Raw genomic sequence first — 15,288 nt, 5'->3', positions numbered from 1 at the left:
AACTTGCCAGCTATTTGGGTGCAATCGTGTTTTCTTGAATATTGGAAGCTACTATACTGCTGTAATTAGTAACTCACGTTGAATACGCCACAATAACAAAGATTCACAAAAATATGCTCAAAGTCCTACAGATAATCAACCACTTAATTGCATAACATGGACTTAGACGTGCTTATGAAATTATGAGTATTAATAAAATTAATTGTATTTAGTAATGCATATACTAAATGAGCGATGTAAAAAATTTTACTCGAAATGATTACTTTGTTTCCACACAATTCCTTCATTTTTTTGATTGATGACCATTGATCAATAGCAACATGCACAGCTTCTATTGATATTGACGACGCTGCTCGAACCAAAGATTGTTTTAGACATTTCAAATTTATTTGGGATATTGGACAGGCCATGTTCTCCAAATCTGACCCCAAACTGTAGGCCATGGGATTAAAATATGGACTTTCAGACGGCCAAGGTTTAATCTCTGTTTCACAGAAGTTAAGAGGTATAAAACCTTCACAGAAAACTCCCACTCAGACTTGAAGGTATATTAAAATTGATATATTAGCTCAACCTTGCTGCAAAACCTTTTATCTGCAGCGCTAATTCTATTGGAAATATCGAATGTTAAAATTTTAAACGAGTTTCTGTGATGAAAAAATATAACCCCTAAAGCGTTTCCGTTTCCGGTCACTTTGCGTGGAAGTCCATACTGAAACAACGATACGCAGAAAACAAACACAATGAACGATTTGCTTTCAGTGTTTCTCTTTAATAAAAGTAGCGGCTGCTGTTTGGCAAAGCATAAAATTAAGAGAGTTGCTCCACATTTTCCTTAGCTTCGCGTCAACAATTTTTTATAAGAATGCTCGTGTTGAGCGATTTGTTCATATCTGTGATTTCAGTGATTCTTAAATCATTGAGATTTTATATTGCTTTTGCGAACTAAAAAACCGAATATATGGAAAAATTTGTACTCTATATTAATCCTTTAAATTCATCACATACCCTTTCAAATTTTATTTTAACAATAAATAAAATTAAAGATAGAATTAAATTATATTAAAATACCTATTCTTTAGGCAGTTCTAACTTCTAGTTAATTCTTAAATCTTATATAACTAATTAAGACATGTTTTTAATTTTTGCATTTCAAAATTTTAGAATTTGGCTTTTCTATTATTCTGCTATTGCGATAGCAAGTAACCCCATTAAACTTTACTGTTAAAAATCGCAATTTTACAAGGCTACAGTGAAAAAATAACCGGTAGTGAAATATCGCTCATCTCTAGTGTAGTCTAGTGTCTACTCATACATTGAACTTTTCTGTCAAAACAAATGTCTGACGCAAAGCGATGTGAATTGGCCATAAAGGTCTCAAGAGAACATAAATATTTTTTTTACTGATTTTTTCATCACATAATTTTAGCCATTATCCATCACTGGTATTTGTTGCAGAAGCACAGCTAACTTCAGGCTAGAATCATTTTGCTAAATATTGAGTTGCCAACATTTTTGGTACTCTTCACACAAACTTTCTAACTTGTGAGTGGAAAAGAGATAACTGCATTAATCTGGCATATTGAATATTTCGGCAGCTGGCATGACAATAGAAAAAACACCCCGACAGATTTGCTCTTTTCTTATTGGAACTATTCAATTGTCAAACTGTTCCCTGAACTTAAAGAAGTGATTTAGCTATCCCTTTGAATCGATTTATTATTGATAAAAAGTGTGATTTATATCAAATCAATCAAATTTATTCGAAAATATACGTGTTATAATTGCTGTTAGTGGTTGTTACATTCGCATACAACACATTCACGTGTCACTCAGCAAATCATTTATCAGCGCTGTCCAGTCTTCAACTAACTCCTCAGAAGAAATAAGGTGCGAAGGTGGAGCGAAAGTGAAATTTTAGACTTATCAATCTTTGCAGATTCTCTCGTTTTTATCTGACGTTTTTGCTTCTACCCTGTATACTCGTTTGACGCAAAAGCTTAGAAAAGTGCATAATTCATCCAAAGATTTACACGCGTGTCCGAAAGTAGTCAAATAAAATATCTCAAGTCCGTCTGTGGAAAATTTTCATTCAATAGAATTTCGTATTGCGAGATTCATAATCGGAACAGTAGTGCAATATAAGAAAATCTTATAAAAGGAAAATACAGTGCAAATTGTTTGTGAGGAGAGCAAAATAAATCGGAAAAATTGTGATATTGTGAGAATTCCCGTATGATCTGCCAGCGCCAATGCCAAAGTTAACTGCTACGCCGGCTGACAACGATAGTTCTCCACGATAAAAATCATTCTCGCGTACGACTATCTAGTTGGCGCAAGCGGCTGTGTTCTCCCTTTACTTTCGGGAATAGTTGACGAAGAAACAAAACAAAACCTTTTAAGTAAAAAAAAGTATTAATACAAGTGTTGAAGAATATTAATTCTTAAGTGTTAACAATTATAAGAAAATCAGTAAGTTACATTGACTAACTAGTAAAATATAAAATTACAACAGGAGATTGAACAACGATATACGAAAATAAACGAAAATGCTGATCAAAGAATAGTAAGTATCTAAAATTTAACCTTTTCTAGGATGAGTTATGATATTGTTGTGTAAAATATAAGCTTTTTTGTTGACTGGATATTATAGCGGCATGAGTTAAGAGTGTCTAATGTATACTCACGCCCCCTCCTTTAAATAAATACATGGAAATTTGACCATGAAAAAGTCATTCCGCGGCACCATCAATGTCAGCGCCTCCAGAGTTGATTGGTGTAGTAGTAGTTAACTATGTCCTTAGTAAATTAGGACCCAGTTAATATTTGAAATAAAGCACTTTTACTACAACCGCCAAACAGAATGTGACAAATCGATTTTTACCCCGCACTTATAAAGAACGTTTGCGGCGCTGCTCAATTAGTAGCGGATATGTATGTAGTTGCTGCGCAGCAAGAATCTGCTGTCGTTGGTGACAGAGGTTTTGACAGTTTTGTTTTCGGTTCTGTTACGAGTTTTTATGGAATCAAAATATAAAAGCAAAGTAATAATTCAATAATTTTAACTTTTCAAAGTTATATTTCTATATCCTGAACAAAGCTTCATGTAGTACTTTATAAAATCGATTTTGCGATGTTGTTCTATCTGTATACATACGAAGTAGTTTCACACTTTCTGAGATGTCCAAATGAAATTCTGAACATAACCTTCTTCTCCCCAAGAAAGCAAGAACCAAAGATATCACACCACTGTTGTTGTTGTAGCGGTAGAGATCTGTCGAGTTGACAGTCCATGACCGGATAAAAATCAGACCAGTATAACATATCGCTGCCATGCAAATTGGCCGATCAAAATCAAGTTCTTGTAGGGAAAACTTATTTACATACTAAACAAATTATATTCACGAATGACATAACACGATCTCCACTATAACTTATAGCTAATATTACTGATATCTTAAACAAAATTTTCCTTAAACAACAAGTTAGAAAAACAAACAAAACGTTTCCTATAGAAAGGAAATATTTGGCTGTTAAAACGTTATGTCTTGTTACTAAATAATATGATATAATAGCTATTGCGTTTCTTAGCCGAAATTCTTATTTTATTGTAACACATTATACAAGAGTTTCCCCTAACGGTTAAATAATCAATATACAATCAGTGTTACAAGTTGATGAAACGCAATGATTTGGCAGTGCTAATCAGTCCGTTGGCCTGCATTTAAAACTTTGGAACCAAATGTAGTATATTTAATAGAACAGTTATGTTTAAAGAAATCGCATAGCCCTATTTTTATTTATTATTTTATTTACGTTTTTAATTGAGAACTAGTAATTGAAATATAGAATAAAGATGTAATTTCTTTATAATAAATGCTACAAAATTATAAATAAAATTCTAATTGATTATTAATTATTTGTTGAGAAAATGTATGCACATAGATTAAACATCCGGAGTATGATTCATATTCATACATACTCGTACAGTTAAAGCAGGAAAAACTTATCAAAACTGCAAATACCATAATATAATATAATATAGTATTACTCAATCACTTTATTCCTGAGTCAGTATTAAAGCCGGTGTTTTAGTTATATACATACATATGTACATATTTACTTGTTTTTGACAATATCACACTTATTCGAAATCGTTTTGGTTAACTGTTTGCTATTTAAATATTCGCTGCACAGCTCCACTTTTTTTTTTTTAATTAATCATATAAATCGTAGATGTACCCTCCAACTCATTATGGGTTTAGCTACGCTTCATCTTATCCGCCGCGTGTACTCAATATTTTTTATTGGCCTGCAGGCGTAATGTGGTTGGTCATAATATCTTCGCTTATTGCATTAATCATATTTTATTGATGCGCTTTATTGATGGCTTTTATTAAGCTTAATCAGCTGATTTCTTGCCATTTTTCAATCAAGGTTTTTCAAAACTTATTTTGGCACAATTCCGATTTCTTTGGCGCCGCGATTTGAAGGTACCGTTGGAAAGAGGAAGTCCTCCTGATTAAAAAATATATAAGGTTATAGGTACCGCAAACGCTTAGTTTAGGAGATATTCGACCTTAAAGTTTCAAAAATTCCCAAAATTCGAGCATTTCAACAAGCTATTTTACCGCATTAAACACACTTTACTCACATTTTTCACTTCAAATTAATTAATTTAAACTATAAACTTTTAAATAAATCCACATTTTACACTTTTAACAGTTTTTTTACCGAAGAAATCTTTATTTTAAAAATTACATTTTACACTCGTAGTGAACATCATGTGTGTGCAAAAATTACGACGAAATGGAGCGCTGCCATGTGATAATAATATAAATTCGCTGAAATGCCTTTTTTCCCAAAAATTCCTCTATCCATTCATATGGATATGTTCTTTATTTAATTTAATAAACAAATATATAATATTATATACTAATATTATATAATAATATTATATAATAATATTTAACCATTTTGTAATGAAAACTCAAACTTTGTTTGAATATTAGTGCAAGATAACCAAAAATATAACCACTTTATAACGAAACTCAATATATTTTTTTTATTTTAACGCAGAAAGGAGTACTATGCGAAAGTACTTCAGTGACCCCGGGTATTCGCTCGACCAGGGTTATTTTTTTAAAGCGCGGCCGAAGGCCGCCAACGCAGAAAGGAGTATTACGCAAAAGTACTTCAGCCACCCCGGGTATTCGCTCGACCAGGGTTATTTTTTTAAAACGCGGCCGAAGGCCGCCAACGTAGAAAGGAGTACTACGCAAAAGTACTACAGTCACCCCGGGTATTCGCTCGACCAGGGTTATTTTTTTAAAGCGCGGCCGAAGGCCGCCAACGCAGAAAGGAGTACTATGCGAAAGTACTTCAGTCACCCAGGGTATTCGCTCGACCAGGGTTATTTTTTTTTAAAGCGTGGCCGAAGGCCGCCAATGCAGAAAGGAGTACCACGCGAAAGTACTTCAGTCACCCCGGGCATTCGCCCGACCAGGGTTATTTTTTTAAAACGCGGCCGAAGGCCGCCAACGCAGAAAGGAGTACTACGCGAAAGTACTTCAGTCACCCCGATATGATATAAATTTTACAATATTATTATAGATTTTTACTTATTTATTTTTATTAAACATAAATCGCATATTATACATATACATACATATGTATAGTATATATGTATATAAAGAAAAATCGTTAAGAATCCTACAAATTTGGTGTTTGAGATGTGGCAACGCTCGTTTTCCTCATAATTGTAAACAATCTAGCCTTTGCAACGATGAGTGTTCTAAGTGATTTTTAAATTAATAAATATAGGTAAAATATTACAAAATAAAAGTGAAATGTGAACTTATTTCAATCTTTAAAGTGTATATTTAAATATAGCAAGAGAAAAATGTGAAAAATTTAGAGAAACATAGAGAAATAACATGTTTTCTTAGTGCAAATTTTTGAATTTTTAAACGTGAATATTTCAAAAAATATTAGTTATTTTTACATTATTTTCGGATATTCCTCCTCTGGAGAAACTACCCTATCCGCACATACCCCATTTATATGGAAATTCGTTTTTTTTACCCCGCCGCCAAAGTAATCGGAATCGTGCCCTTATTTTGCCCATATTAATGTGTTTAGCAAAATTGTTACAGTTACGTTTTTAAAATATTAATATTTAGATAGTCATCACTACTCACAAGTATCATTACTTTTTTAAATAAATATCAGGTAGGCTGAAAAGTAAGTATAATTTCCATTATTAGACGACATTAGAATTTAACAACTTGTTTCACAGATAAACTTGAAAAGAGCAGGTTATACATCAAATAGCTCTCGGACAATTTATTGGAGAAATATAGAATTTTAAGTAACACAAGTTTTCAAAAATGATGGCATGAATGTGTCCTATTTTAAAGAAAATATGGTATATCTATTTCTACAAAAATGGAAATTTAATGAAATAATGAATTCGAATTTTTTTGTTTCCTCAAAAGTTATGAAAATTTCAGTCAACTTTGCGGTTTGTTGAAAACTCTTTTATTTTCATTTGTTTCGTCTTCAGATGGGCGAACATATTATGTACAAAAAGGCGGTTAAGCACATTAATATCGGGCCTTAATAATCGTTATAACAACAATAATAATGTGACTTCTGAAACATACATACATATGTAATAGTTAATTAATAATGTTGGGCATTCAGTTTTTTTTTTTTGTGAAAAAGATTCTTTAATATTCATTAAAAAAGCATTTTAGATCATCTCGATTTAATATTATTTTTGCCTTTTAACCCCGTTAATTGAGATGAATAAAAGTGAGCCAAGCAAACGTTTCACAACACTCTCCACATATCGATAGCGCTTGGTGGAGCAGACGGTTTATCAATCAATTATAAAAAATAAAAGCCAACCAATAACTTTACAATTGAACATTCAAAGCGCATTTGTATGCATGGTTATAAATTAGGGTGAGCATTATTTAGCAAGTTGATTTCTCCTTTCTTCTCTAAAAAATTTTTGTGAATTTATTAATGCTCGAAAAGGAACCATTCTGTGCAGACTAATGAAAAATAATTATAATAAAATTATCGTTTTTAAAGTGGGAGCAATTAAAAAAATGTTACTATATATAAATAAAATCTAATGATAATGGAATATTATTAAATTGTATATTGTACATTATATATTCACTAGGCATTGACTAATCTATAACTGGCACATTGTAAGAAATTCTAAATTAAAAAAAGTACACCCTAATGCGATTTTATCTAAACATTTCCATACCCATTTCGGCCATCAAATGACTTTTAGGAATTGTGCGTTACCTTCGAGCACATTTGGGAAATAATTTGGTGTACTACATTTTTCGTATGCACAGATGAACCTAATCCATGAACTATAGCAAAAATGCTCAAAATTGGCGGCCGTCTGAAGATTGAATCATTCCTTCAACTTTTGTTGTTGTTGATGCCACGCTGCACTATTTTAACTGCTATTATATCAGCCACGCCAATTGCCATTGCATGCTTTTGTGCTTTTTATAATCTCAAAATTTATGCGTATCACCATGCGACACTTTGCCTTTTCGCTTCTCTCTCCTTCTTTCACTTTTTTTCAGAGTTTGCAGTTTTTCTGTTTGGAATTTTGATTAAATTATCAGTTAACTATTCTTTATGGCGTTGCAATTGATTGCGGAAATTTGTTGAACTCGTCAGTAGACATTGGTGCCGGAGCCGAAGGGCGAACGGCCTTACACGCACACTTATGACAATTCGACTCAATTTATGTAACGATTCAGACAGTAAAACTGAAATTATTAAAAATTTGCTAACAAGATGGCCGGAATATGAGTTCATCAGTATGTATGAGTTTGATGTTGTTGAGTGTTGTTGTTATAATTTTGCTCAAATTAATCACAGTACCCTATACAAATTACATATTTTCTTAACGCATTCCGGATTTTATATTTCAAAGTAGATTCGTAAACAATTTTGGAATGAATTTGTTTAATTTTCGTATAAAGCCTTTTAGTTATACCCTGAGCCGAGGTAACGGGGTTTTCAAAAGCTTTTTTTAAGAAAACAAGAACCGTTTACAATATCAATGAAATTCTTTATTCCTGTGAAAGTGCATCCGATGTCATTATGTGTGGAACTCGATTTCTTTTGCATGGCCACCATGGGCACGCTTACAGAAGTCCAGACGCTGCACCCAATATTCTGCCAATAAATCGTCGCTGGTTTGCAAATACCATAGACTAGACGTAGCCCTACAGGAAATAGCATAACGGCGTCAAATCGCACGATCGAGGCGGTGAATTGACTGGGCGATCTCGTGAGATAACACGTTCACCAAGACGGCAAATTCTCGACACTACGGGCACTTCTTTGTCTCACTAGAACTGGAATATTTTGTACTCTGCCTGTGGATTCAAAATTTTCCACTAGACGCTCAATTGTTGATCTGACAGGACGATTATGTCGACCATAAATTAGACGTAGCGCTCGTAAAGTTGAGGCCACTGACTCCGAATTATTCTAGTAAATTTTAATAATTTCGACTCGTTCTCCGATCGTATTTCTTTCCATGATGATTTGGCAAACCTTACTGAAGAGAAATGTCAAAGAGCAGAGAATATGGCGCCGTTTGCTGTCGTTATCGGTATATTGTAACATCCAGAGAAACTTCTTCCCTATGAAATATTTACTTACATATATGTACATACCACATACTTACATAAGTATATATACATATGTATGAACGATTTGCTTCGGGTTTTTCGTAATTTTTGCTGATAAATTTGCTTTTTTTCGGTGTTGAACTCAAGGTGGCTGTGTTGAACCTTTTACCGATGTCACGTCAGTACGTAACTGGACGGAATCGGATTTTTATCCGACCAACGATTGTCAACACAGCAGAACATTATTTTGATGATGTTTTTGGCCGCGCAACAACAACAATAAATGAGCAGAACGTTTAAGGGCGTTGGAAGAATAGAAACATTTTGACGGTCGGTCGATCTAAATATACATAAATAGCATTATAATATAAATGATATACATTTTATATAAATTAAATAAATTATACATACATATGCATTACATCAGATTTATAATTATACATACTTTCGCTTTTAAGCGAACACTAGTTATATTAATTCAACTATTTTTTTTTGATAAAGTCAGTCCCTCTTCTGTAACCCTCTTTCTAATTGATAGGTCATATTCCATAATAACACAAAAAAATGACCGCAAAAGTAATTTTTCAAAATTCTCATATCGAATAACGTTCTGCTGATTTAAGTCGCTTAGCGTTGTTGCCCTTGCTGTGACCTCAATCGTTAGCTTGGCGGGCCAATTCGTCGCCATTAGTTTGCAATTGTTGTATTTTCTGCTTCATTAGATTTGAATATCTCCGAAATTGTGTACTGATTCATGGTAAGTGTAGACGGAAAGTAGGTGAATGATTGGCCATACATATTTAAATTTGTATGAATGTACGCATGAACACCCTCACCTACTAATAACCTCGCTTTTCGTTTAGGCAAACGTTAAGGATAATTATACCCTGAACAGGGTATATTAAGTTAGTCACCCTATAAAGTATATACATATATAAATGATCAGTATGTTGAGCTGAGTCGATTTAGCCATGTCCGTCTGCCTGTCTGTCCGTCTGTATACTTATATACGAACTAGTCTTTCAGTTTTTAAGATATCGTTTTGAAATTTTGCAAACGTTATTTTCTCTTCAAGAAGCTGCTCATTTTTCGGAACTGTCGATATCGGACCACTATAACATATAGCTGTCATACAAACTGAACGATCGGAATCAAGTTCTTGTATGGGAAGCTTTCATATTTGACAATGTATCTTCACAAAAGTTGGCACAGGTTATTTTTTAGGGCAACAATGTAAGCTCCGAAGGAATTGTTCAGATCGGCTTACTATAGCATATAGCTGCCATACAAACTGAACGATCGGAAAAAAGTTCTTGTATGGTAAACTTTTTCATTTGACAAGATATATTCACGAAATTTGGTATAGATTATTTTTTAAGGCAACAATGTAATCCCCGAAGAAATTGTTCAGATCGGATTACTAAGCATATAGCTTCAATATAAACTGAACACATAGTTACTAAAAGAAATGCATCTGTGAAGGGTATATCAGCTTCGGTGCAGCCGAAGTTAACGGTTTTTCTTGTTTTTGTTAATTTTTTCATTCCACACAGCTTCAATAATTTGCTCCAAATCTTCTGGACTTTTTGGCTGCTTATCCTTTTGCTCATAAACCGTTTTGGCTTTATGACAAGGGGCTTAATCATCCTGAAACAAACGTTTTTGGTGTGTTAGAACTGCTGTTCTATAGTTGGCAAAACGCCTTCTTTCAAAATTCCAATGTATTTTTCGGCATTCACAGATCACCAAACTTGGTTATAGCCCCCCAAAACCGTTAATTAGTTGAATTCTTTACGGTCGGCAAACAATGGCTATTAAAAAAATGCTCTTCCTTCCTACGACGCACTGTAGCTTTTCCGTCGGATCCAAACAAATCAAATTTGAATTCGTCGGAAAAAATAATAATCCTCAGTCTGTTGTAGTCCAAGTTTTGTGTGGTCTTGCACACTCTACCCGCTGTTTCTTCATACGGGTAATGAGAAGTAGTTGTTTGGCTGGATGTCGTGATCGTAATACAGCATTATTTGGAATATTGTGCATAGAACGAGTAGTTATTTTTACCCCAGTAGTTTCGTAAAATCTTCAAATGATTGTTTCAGCACGTTGAAAACGATCAGTAATGTGCATTCGTTAAATTTGTCGTTCGTGATGAGGTTTTACTTTTGGACGCTCACTGCCCTTTTTAAAAGTTGATGAATTAAAATTCCTTTAATTTTTAATTATATTGCGCACATTACAATAACACATGCACATTTCACGAGCTATTTCACGTTTGGATAATTTATTTTTAAATAAAGCTGCAATTTCTGTCTTCTTTTTAATTGGCAACACCAAGTTTAACTTGTTTTCGCAACTTACTCAAAAGAAAATACCGCAAGCACTCAAATAAACACGTGCAAAGAGTAACCGTTACAGAAATTACGATAAACTAATGCAGTCACTTAACAAAAACAGCCAAATAACACAATTGATTTTGAGCGAATAGTGACAGTTTAAAAATGGAATATGTACATAAGTATTTCATTATATTTTCCAATGCGTGGGTTTTTTTTTCTCTAAGTGTACTTTGATGTAAATATACAAATATACACACGTAGGAAGTGTGCATCAGCTGAAATCATTTTAACTCATTTTGATATTCCTCGAATATTTGCGAGTGTGACCACAAGCGACGATTTCACTTACTCCTCGTTGTTGTTTTAGTTTGTTTAAGTTGATTTATGCACACTTTTGCAAATTCAGCGCTAAAATATGACACATACACTTTTGATGAAGCTTCAATACAGACATACTTATAATTTAAATATTGTATTTTCAATATTAAATTGAGCAGAAACAAAAAATGTAAACATTTACAAAGCGCCGAAAAGTTTTTTAATTGAGGTTCAGCTTGCTTTTTACCAATATTGCTTGCAAACACTCACATATACAATTATAGCAAACATATAAACATTTACATGTTATTAAAAATATTTATGACGCATACTTGAGTTATTTGTTTACATATGAATGTATGTGTGAGCGAGTGTTTCAAATAGAGGGGTTTTCAATAAGAGCGCTACAAAAACGGTTTGTGATATCAATAAAATTCTTTATTCCTGTGAAAATACTATACATTCCATGCCATTATGTATGGAACTCAATTTCTTTTGCATGGCCACCACTCTTGCAAAAGTCCAGACGCTGAAGCCAATTTTCGACGATTTTCAAGCATAAATCGGCCGAAACAGCTGTAATTTCACGTTCGATATTCGTACGAAGTTCATCAATCGCCGCTGGCTTGTTGGCATAGACCATAGACTTATAGCCCCACAGAAAAGAGTCTAATGGCGTCAAATCGCACGACCGACGTGGCCAATTGACGGGGCCATTTCGTGGGATAACATTTTCTTGGTTTTCAATAAGTCGATTGTGACATTCGATGTGTGGCTTGCGACCGTCCTTTTGGAACCACATAATATCCAAGTCCAAATCATCCAAATAATATTCGTTTATCATTGAGTGGTAGCGATTCTCATTCACACTAACGTGCCGGTGTTGATCACCACGTAAGAAGTACGCCCCATTGACGCCGCCGGCCCATAAACCGCACTGAGTCGTAATTTTATTGGGGTGCAATGGTGACTCATGGAGGACGTACGAATGTACTTTCACAGGAATAAAGAATTTCAAATTTCCAATCCCTGTTTGTTTTATGGTACATTAAAAAAAAAGCTTTTGTAGTGTTCTTTTAGAAAAACCCGCTCTTAAAGTTGAAGCCACTGACTCCGAATTTCGGTAGTAAATTTTAATAATTTGGACTCGTTGTTGGATCTAATTTTGCAGCGTTCCTTCTGAAAAACCCGTTGCATAGCGCTCGCAGTGGAATTGTGGGTCCAGCTTATCTCATTCTTTCTAAATTTTGATTGGAAGTTGTATACTATTAAGCAGTAAAAAATCACAAAATTCCAGATGGGATTAGCAGTTAATTTGGCATATTGAACTAAACAAAAGTTATCAGATTAAAATAATTTGACAGTCCATTGGTTACGTCAGCTTTTACGTTTCAAACACGTTTTAAATTGGGTTTCTCACTAATGCTTTCAATCCAGATTGAAATTAGTCAAATGTGACGGTTTCTATGAGGACATAAGTATCTCATCGCAAGAACATTTCGATAAATCGCGTTAATTATTTCCTACTTTGGCACATTGTTATTGCCGCTCGACACCTTTGCTCTATCACATGTGGCTGTATTGTTTTTGTTGTTTTAGATACATACTTATGCATATATTATTCAATTGAATAAGTGTGCTGATAAATACTGGTTTTTGCATATTATCGCGTGTGTGCAGTACTTTACAGAAATTTGTGTACGCATATGTATTTTTATACCCTGAACAGGGTATATTAATTTTGTCACAAAGTTTGTAACGAACGAAATGTCGGAGACTCTACAAAATATGTACATATATAAATGATCAGCATGATGAGCTATATGCGAACTAGTCCCTCAGTTTGCGAGATATCGATATAAAATTCTACACACGTCCTTGTCTTCACAAGAAGCGGTTCATTTGTCATACACACTGAACGATCAAACTCATAAAAAAACGATCTATTTATAGCCGTTTATGCTATAAAAAATGCATCTAGGAGGCTTATTTTATAAGTTTATTAATGTTAAATTACAAATGTTCAAATTTTTCTATCTGATAATAAGAAAAAAATGGACAACTGTAAGGCGGAGGACCTTACCGTTACAATTAAGAGCTCATAGAAACTTTCTCAGAGGTGGCTAAGAATCTATTTTTCAGACGACCAACCGAAGAAAAAAATCGTTTTATTTACTCACCCTAATATACATACATAGATACATATGTACATGTAAGTGTAGGAACAAAATTGGCAGATTTATTCTCTAATAATATCTTCTGCTAGTTGACATTTTAATTGTTTTCACAAAACATTGGCATTTACAAAAAAGCTTTAAACATGCAAACCCTTCAAGATTCAACTGTTAATTTGTAACACCTTTGAAATCAATGGATCTCCATAACATTAAGTGTTGTGTGAACTACGGTTGATACTCAATACATAAAAAGGTAATAAAAGTACAATGTCTATTCATTAGGTATACATATGTACATATAGGCTGTTCACGATAAGGTGGTTATCGGGTTATGTGGTTATGTGATTAAGTAAACAACAACAAACCTAGACCCTTGTTTACAGATTATGTGGTTGTTTGCTTATTTCCAGTGTTAGAAAGTCGTTGGAATTTTACTAAATGGCAGCACAAAAAATAAATAAAACTAAGCGAATGGCATTTCCATTTAGATTTTCTTATTGGAAAATCTGCTATTAACAGCTGTTTTTTGATTACAATCAGCAAATTAAAACCGAAATAAAAAGCATCGAAAAGCATCACAAAGCATCAATATTTATCAAAAATTATTATTTATACAAAGAATTATTTGAACCCTTAAAATTCGGATTACTTAATAAGCACATACCTTCAATAAAGTCCATTTCCTGAATAGCAGAACTTATTTTAAATTCGATTATTTTGCCTTTTAAACTTTGTTTAGGCATTTTATAAGTAGGAATTTCATTGAACTAGAATTGTAAACAATGAACAGCTTTTATGTAAAAATAAGCAAATAACCATACAAGGATGTTCACGGAGCACAGAGGTTATTTTTAATTTAATAATCACATAACCCGATAACCACCTTACCGTAAACAGCCTAATAGTTTTTTGATATTCTGTATGCATGCATAAACGTTTGCTCTGAGCACAGAAAACACTTAAGTCGGCGGAAAGCAAGTACGATTGCACCAATATTGCGAATCAAATTTTTAACAGAATTTTTTTATAAAGATAATAAAAAACATGAGAACAGATACACACACATAATTTGCATGAAATGTGAACGGATGTATCTAAACCGGGTGTTGTTAATTAAGTGTATCGAAAAGTTTTTGCCAACTTCGAAACTACTCGTGCATAGTATATTCAATAGTAACAGTTAATAAGTACGAGGTTATTGTTTTGATTTTGCTTTGTGTTTATTTTTTTTTAATGAAATTATGAAATTTGAACTTTTCAAGGTAGACTTCCAGAAGCTATTTATCTATGTATTTAAATGCTTTAGACTTCGCACATTCGATCTTAGTTTTTTTTCAACGTTTACTCTTTTTTTAAATCTTATAATTTTTTTGTATAATTAACAATTGATTTTATTGTCCAATTCGAATAAAATAGATTCGTAAAACCTTTAAGTAATGATACTCGTTTTAATGCTAAAAAAATTGAACAAAATTTTCCATGGACCGATTTCATAAAATATTTTTCGTTTTTTTTTAACATCCACATTTCCTTAATTAAAACAGTTTGTAGTAATTCAATGTGAGTTGCTGGCTTCATTTTATAGCTAATGAAGCATATTTGGGAGGGTCCATTAAATCCCATGTTCCTTATAAGTTTTTGAAATGAGAAATTCTCGTTTTCGTCGAATATCGCTCCAAAATTTTTGAGGACCATCGCAACCGTTCAAATTAGATTTGTTCTCTTCGCTAAAAACGACGTACCTCTACAACTCGTCCAAAAATTATACTTTTCTGC

The 15,288-nt window shown here is 33.2% G+C and overlaps 1 protein-coding gene across 1 annotated transcript in view; it reads left to right on the top strand.

The window, feature by feature from the left end:
• Positions 1-1,604: 1,604 nt before the first annotated feature.
• The window catches only part of LOC120775341 (phosphatidylinositol transfer protein alpha isoform), a 36,779-nt gene continuing 23,095 nt past the window's right edge, over positions 1,605-15,288 (top strand). Inside the window, exon 1 of the mRNA XM_040105507.1 lies at positions 1,605-2,566. Within this exon, the coding sequence (XP_039961441.1) occupies positions 2,550-2,566 (17 nt within the window). The 5' untranslated portion in view covers positions 1,605-2,549. The remainder of the gene's footprint in view (positions 2,567-15,288) is intronic.

Source organism: Bactrocera tryoni, chromosome 1, assembly GCF_016617805.1.
Source record: "Bactrocera tryoni isolate S06 chromosome 1, CSIRO_BtryS06_freeze2, whole genome shotgun sequence".
NCBI lineage: Eukaryota > Metazoa > Arthropoda > Insecta > Diptera > Tephritidae > Bactrocera > Bactrocera tryoni.
This window is presented reverse-complemented; position numbering and strand designations above follow the sequence as displayed.